The sequence below is a fragment of the Electrophorus electricus genome, chromosome 8, assembly GCF_041902795.1.
Source record: "Electrophorus electricus isolate QZ-2024a chromosome 8, ASM4190279v1, whole genome shotgun sequence".
Classification (NCBI taxonomy): domain Eukaryota; kingdom Metazoa; phylum Chordata; class Actinopteri; order Gymnotiformes; family Gymnotidae; genus Electrophorus; species Electrophorus electricus.
The window spans coordinates 3,335,362-3,342,500 of record NC_137504.1 but is presented as its reverse complement, the minus strand read 5'-3'; the positions used below and the strand labels follow the sequence as shown (position 1 = coordinate 3,342,500).

Sequence of the window (7,139 nt, the reverse complement as noted above, 5' to 3'; positions counted from 1 at the left end):
GAGCTGCTGTTCGCACCACACAGTAGGACACACCTGGAGGAGATACGACCTCCCTGTGCTTGACCTCGCGGACCCTCTGGACTGGCTGTGACCACTACCGTGTGGTCGTAGTGCTGATATTCTCTGTACACTTGTGCTTGCAGGCTTGTCTGCGTGAAAGGAGCTAACTACTGTACAACTCCCATACTGTCAGTGAGCACTAGGCCTGAAGATAAATACCTCATTGCACGTGTGTGTTTGTTTTTGTGTGTGTGTGTGTGTGTGTGTGTGTGTGTGTGTGTGTGTGTGTGTGAGTGAGAGATAAATACCACAGTGGTTTCAGGCTGTGATGACAAGCCCAGACAGGCAGCCATATAATGACCCTCAGACGCCACCTCTCTCTCTCTCTCTCTCCCACCCTCTCAGTGTCTATGTTTCTGTTTGAGCTGAGACAGCAATTGGACAGTGGAGGCTCTGCTCAGGAATAATGAGATCTGTGGCACAGGCGTTACGAATGAGGGGAAAAAAAACTTCTTTTAAGGAACTTTTCTTTAACCAAGAGTTACATACTGTGTCGTGTGTGTGTGTGTTTGAGAGAGAGAGAGAGAGAGATGGAGTGTAGGGTGAGAAACACAAACATATTGTGTCTCTCTCTCAGATTGTCCCTGCACAGCTCTTGGTCTTGGATTATGCAGAGAATCCTTCCTTCTTTTCCTGCTTTTCCAGGGTTCTCTGGGCCCTGATGAAGGCTGGTTTGGGGGTAATAACAGAGGTGGCCAGTGATGGAACTCCCGAGCTCAGCCAAATTACTGCCTGCACTCCGTGTCCTCGCAGACGAAGCCCAGAATACCGGGAGGTCTGCTCCCACTCCCTCCCACTCCCACCCCCCAGGACTATGTTCTGAAGCTGAGGAGATGAGCGTGTCTGTGTGTGTGTGTTCGCATGTTCGCATATTTGTTATTGAAGCGTCAAAAATCAGGCAGCAGCTAGAGGAAGATAATATGCAGAAGTAGCACAGACAGGAAGAAAAAAAAATCAGTAACTGTAACTGTATTTTCTCTCTCTCTCTCTCTCTCCCCCCCCACCCCCACTAGGCTGTTGGTGCTTGCATGCTAAGGGAGAGGATTTTTATTCCTCCCCTTAGCTCCAGTCAGGGAAACGCTTAAGGAGAGTGTGTGCGTGTGGTGTAGGGTGCTCTGCAAGAACATGCTTCCATGGTACATTTCTCCACTGCGCGCCTGTATGTGAGGTTTTGTGTACTGGTGGCTGATGGTTTATTCTAAGGTCAAGCAGGTGCTTGTGTATCCCAGCTTTTGTGCTGCCACTGCTGGTTGGTATCCTGCCAGCTACTTTTCCGATGCGTTGCTGGAGAGGGATCCCTCTTCTCCTTTAAATACGCCAAGCATCAAGTATCATCTCCTGCCAATGACCGTAGGCAGGGTAGCGCAGGTTTAATGCACGTGGGAGGCGCTACAGACGAGCCGCATCCCAGTGACGGGCCGGGCGGGAATCCGCATTCTTGGCATTCCTGTGGCGTTGGCTCCCTGACGCCGGGGCGAGGGATGCGGGGATGTTTGGCAGCAAGCAGGACAGTCGTTTCCGAGCGCCAGGGTGGCGACGGGAGGGAACACGCAGTGATCCTCTCCCGGTGACTTCTGATCCGGTGCCTCTGTGGGCATGTGGTCTGTAGGGCGGCGTGTGTTGGCGGTTATATCCTTTTCCTTTGGCCTATCCAGGTGTCTTGCATTTCCAAACATGCTTCGAGTGCTTAGTGTCGCTGCTTGTCCTCTCTCCTTCCTCTCTCCCTCCTCTTCCTCCCACTGGATTGCTCTTTTGCGTCCTTGCTATTGTAGTTTCATGGTTGACTCCATCCACTAACCGACATGTGTGTGTCTCTCTCTCTCCAGATTCCCAAGCTCTTCAGGAGTCTGGGGAGCGGGCACACTGGTGCATGCTGGCGTACTGGGAGGAGAAGATCCGCGTGGGCCGCCTCTACTCCGTCCGGGAGCCGTCCCTGGACATCTTCTACGACCTACCTCAGGGCACAGGCTTCTGCCTGGGCCAGCTCTCCTCTGGCAACCGCAGCCAGCTCGTGCAGATGGTCCGGGCCAAGATCGGCTACGGCATCCAGTTGAGCCGCGAGGCGGACGGCGTGTGGGTGTACAACCGCAGCTGCTACCCCATCTTCATCAAGTCGGCCACGCTGGACGACCCGGCGTCGCGCACGCTGCTTGTGCACAAAGTGTTCCCGGGCTTCTCCATCAAGGCGTTCGACTTCGAGAAGGCCAGTAGTTTGCAGAGGCCCAACGACCACGAGTTCAGCCAGCAGCCATGCACGAGCTTCACAGTGCAGATCAGCTTCGTCAAGGGCTGGGGTCAGTGCTACACCAGACAGTTCATCAGCAGCTGCCCCTGCTGGCTTGAGGTTATATTCAATAATCGATAGCGACAAGCCCCCCAGCCCTAACCCCATGCCGCCCCCCCCCCGATCGCCATGGACATGGCCTGGCTATGATCTCCTTTGGACAGGTTTCTTTTTTTGTGTGTGTGTGTGCATGAGAGAGAGAGAGAGCGAGAGAGAGAGAGAGAGAGAGAGAGAGAGCGAGAGTTCTCTGGAAGATGTTTTAAGAGGAAAAAAAAGAGAAAACCCACGGTGACTTGTTTATTAAATGACTAAGATTTAATTAAGTGAAATAAAAATTGAAATGTATTTTATGTTATATATAAATATATTATTACTTGTAAATATGAAGACGTTTTATATGCATCGTTATTTATGTATTGTGCAATGTGTTGAGAAACAGAAAAGGTGCACTTTGCTTAATATAAATGCAAACAGAAATGCCAAAATAAAAATAAAAAATCTAACTCATCTTTGTGTATCTGTGTATTTGTTTGCTAGATTGCTGTGATGGCATATTTTAAACCAGATAAGATGGTTTTGGAGTAATTCTCTATTTGTTAGCAAAGCTATAAAATGGTAATGTTACCAAAACAAAACAAAAACCCTTGCTTTGGAATCCCGATCTCTCTTTTTCAGCAATCCCTTTAACGTAACAAACAGTGTACAGCGTAAACCTTCCTGGGTTTTTTTGTAGATAGTGTTCATTATGGGGACCTGCCATTCATTAAGATGTTCTGAGATCACAGAAAGGAAGCTGAGCTCATAAATCCCAGATTGTCCTTTTAATGTCAGCCAGGGCTCATTAAAAAAAAAAAGCATGCCCACTTCCCCTTTAAGGCTTTGTGAGTGCAGACACACTTCCCCTTTAAGGCTTAGGCTCAGTGAGTGCAGGCCCTGGTCCTGGACAAAAAACACTGTACCATAGGCTACACCAAGTGTATAAAGATACCCTTTTGATGGTTTTATGAGTTTTAGATCAAACCTGTAAAATAATTCTAAACTGTTTTTAGTGCAGTACTTTCAAAAACCTAATTTCCCAGTTTCCTCTTCCATTTATTTGTTTCCATTTACTTTATGTTATTTGACATGGCAAAGTTACTATTGCAGCGAACTAAACATTTGCCGAGTTCATACATCTTAGCTGAAAGTGATTAATCCTGAACGAACAAAGAGGCGACGAACCCGCGCTCCTCAACGTGAGATCCCCCCGGTTGTGATGACGAATGTGCGTGTCTCGCCCGTCCCGCCGCCTGTGCGTCTGCCTCGCGGAGGGAGGGTGCGCCTCTCTACTCCGCACGCAGCGTGATGAATTAGCCAAACTTTTCCCTTCTGCCCGTCCCTTCCACGAGCCTCCTGTCTCACAAAGGCACAGTGATGGGTGTCTTTGACATCCGCATCGGTAGGCTGTTAGTGGCACCCGGTGGTACGAGACGGATCACTTTGAACATTTCCAGTCACGAATGCCCAGGCCTTTAAAAGCAATAGGAAACAGCGGAGGGGGGTTGTAGGATGAACTGGGGGGGGGGGGGGGTACTCCTCTTTCAGACATTCATAACTTTGAGTTTTGTTTTGTTTTTTCGTCTTTTCTGCTTTTTTTTTCCCCAGCCCAACCACATGACAGTACTGAAGTTTTTTTCTTTCGGCATTTCAGTACTACAGATTGCAGTACTTTTCTAAGTCGCTATGGATACGTGCATCTGCTAAATGCTGCAAGTGTAACGTAATTATTTTAGGAAAATTAGGTGGGATCAAATTCACATCCAACTACATCAGAGCACCACCTAAAATCATTTAAGTGTTTCCAAACCAAACCTGCTACTTCAAATAACCAAAACCCATGCCCAGTCAAAACAGAGAGTGTTCAAAGCAAATGCAATCTGATTTAGCATTCTTCTCTCTTTCCCTCTTTCCTCACAGATCTGATAAGGATGTTGCCCTCATGGGTTTGCTGGCTTTCGCTTTGCAGTTCACACGCTAACAGCCCTGCAGTGAACAGGCTGTATCTGAGTCAGCTGTGGAGCCGACCAGTCTACGTACGCCTGTTGACCAGTTCGCTCGCTCTCTCTCTCTCTCACTCTCACTCTGTATTTATAGAGGACTGGGTGGGCTTCTTTAGCTAAAAGACTGATGGTTGATTTTAGGCTTCTAGGCAATGCAGAAAGGATGTGTGTCGTTTCCAGTCTTTCCATGTACATGTGTGTACGTGTGCAGGTTTGTGTATCCACCTAAGTACATGTCTCAGCCAGAGCAAATCTTCCCCCACTCCTCTGCTCCCCCACTCTGGAGGAGATAAGGCACTTTAATGGTGGTCTGCACTGTGTCATGAGGGGGAGGCGGGCAGACTTGTCTGCAGGACAGCTGGGTCATTGGCGGGTGGAGCACAGGAGAAGGAAGGAGGGAGTGTAGGATCACTCATCCACTTATCACACCTTTTTTGTACTCATTTTGAAACCTGTACACACACTTTCTCATGACACTGAGCAAGTTCGTCCTCTGTCCCCGAACAAGCTCCTCCCCTGTCCCCGGACAAGCTCCTCCCCTGTCCCCATCAAGCTCCTCCCCTGTCCCCATCAAGCTCCTCCCCTGTCCCCATCAAGCTCCTCCCCTGTCCCCATCAAGCTCCTCCCCTGCATCTACCTCTCCCACTCTGTTATGCTTCTTGTGCCCTGGGTTGCCTTGTTTCCTTGCTTTTCCCATTTGGATGTTGAAGTGCATGGGAGCGAACAAAAATGTGGAAATCATTCACACATTCCCTCACTGCAACCCCCCACCTCCCGCTTCCAATAACATGCCAGACTACTCAGTGGCATCCCGTTCCCGGCAAAGGCCTGAAAGCTGAGGCTTGCCTGGGTTAGAGGGAAAGGTCAGAGGCCAATCTCTCAGATGAAGTGGTGGGGCGACGGTAAGACATTAACCAGAGGCCGTGCTTGTAGTGGTGCCCCTGCACCGTTAGCTGTGTCCTTGTCTTGTTTTGGAAACTCATTCCATGCCGTCTCATGTTCTGGGCCGCTGGACGAGGAAAGGAGCGTGCGAGAAGAGGGTTGGGGCCACGCCCTGTGCCTCACTCGGTGGTGCGGTGATAAATAGACATCGGCATTGCCAGGACTGCCTTTGAAGTGTGAAAGATCAGATCTGCTAAAATGTCAAAATAGCTTCTACCAAAGTGAGAGAAGGTGCAGTTCTAAGCAAAACCTTCGGGTAGTGCGATGCTTTTGGGATTCCTAAGCAGGAATGTCGATGGCGCGACACGTAACGTCTGGCTAATGCCGCACACTTATTACTAAGCTGAGTTAAATTCGTTTTAGAAGTGTGAATGCCAGCTAAAGTCAAGCGACTGCAGCTTCAGATGAATGAGTGACAGTAGAGATTATGTGGGTTATACTGGTGAAGTGGTGTGAAGTCTGAAGTTCAGATCAGATCTTTCAAACACATCCAGTTTTGTCACCTCCCCCCAGAAAGAAAGCAGGTTTCATTATTTAAAAAAATTCTTACACCTACAGGTGGAATGGTTCATGTGTTACTTTATGCATATGATTGTTGCATTAAACACCAATGAAACCCCTGTGCCTCATTCTTCAGTTGTTTCTAGTCAGAGGAGCCTCTCTGTGTCACATCAATGTTTAACAAGCAAGAAAAGATAACTAGAGGTAAACAAAGGAATTCCATACTCCCTAAAGGACTTCCATACTCTCTTAAAGACTTCCATACTCTCTTAAAGACTTCCATACTGTTTAAAGGACTTCCATACTGTCTAAAGGACTTCCATACTGTCTAAAGGACTTCCATACTGTCTAAAGGACTTCCATACTGTCTAAAGGACTTCCATACTGTCTAAAGGACTTCCATACTCTGTTAAAGTTCACTCGTTCTTTCTATATCATCCTGCCTAGCAACCTCTTTCCAATATGTCAGAAGAATTCAGTTAAACACCAGATAAACACCAGATACACACACACACACACACGCGCACACACACGCACGCCATCAATCCATGTTATCTTTGGTTATAAAGAAGAACAAGTCTGGTGCTGGGCTCTGATTGGTATGTGGCCGGGCAGTGCGGAGACAGGAGTGTGAGAGTGAGTTGGAATGGTCTGGAGGTCAATAGAAGGGTGCACTCAGGCGCTCGTCTGCACATACCTCACGTCTGAAGAATGTCTGTGCAGGGGCAGACGCAGCACACAGCTAAGCCACCACTCTCCGTCCGTGTTTCGGATGCTCGCCAACGGCAAGCGAGCACCTAGACACCAATTACAGCGTCGCTGACATGTTAACGTGCCCCCACCAGAGCACAGCGGTGGTTTACAAGCACAACATCATCTCACTGGCTGAACAAGTAAAAAAGGTGAATTCATCTGTAGGCCCAGGAGCAGGGTGAGAAAAGCTGGAAGTGTCATAACAGAGAGAAGTAGATCAGGGGAAACTGTGAATCACCTAGGTACAGAGGACCTAGATACACAGCGTCGACGCAGCAGGACCGCCAGTCTAGCAAAATATCTCCATGTACTAGTCACACTATAGTCCTCCAACTCTCAGTGAGTGTTAGGAAGTAATGTATTTGGTGTAAAAATGACCTGCTGATATAATGAAATAAAGGTATTTGTAAAAAGGAATGTTTTAGTATATGAGTCTTATGTGGCATTTGTCTGCTCTGTGCAAAATTATAATGAATAAGAAGATAAAATGGATTGAAAAGGTAAAGAAAACTTGCTGAAACATAAGAAAGAAGAAGAAAAAAAGAACATCAAAAATATAT

The 7,139-nt window shown here is 47.9% G+C and overlaps 1 protein-coding gene across 1 annotated transcript in view; it reads left to right on the top strand.

Moving 5' to 3' along the window:
* Window positions 1-2,851, top strand: part of smad7 (SMAD family member 7) — a 15,488-nt gene extending 12,637 nt beyond the window's left edge. Inside the window, exon 4 of the mRNA XM_027004287.3 lies at window positions 1,887-2,851. Within this exon, the coding sequence (XP_026860088.1) occupies window positions 1,887-2,425 (539 nt within the window). The 3' untranslated portion in view covers window positions 2,426-2,851. The remainder of the gene's footprint in view (window positions 1-1,886) is intronic.
* The last annotated feature ends 4,288 nt before the right edge of the window (window positions 2,852-7,139 follow it).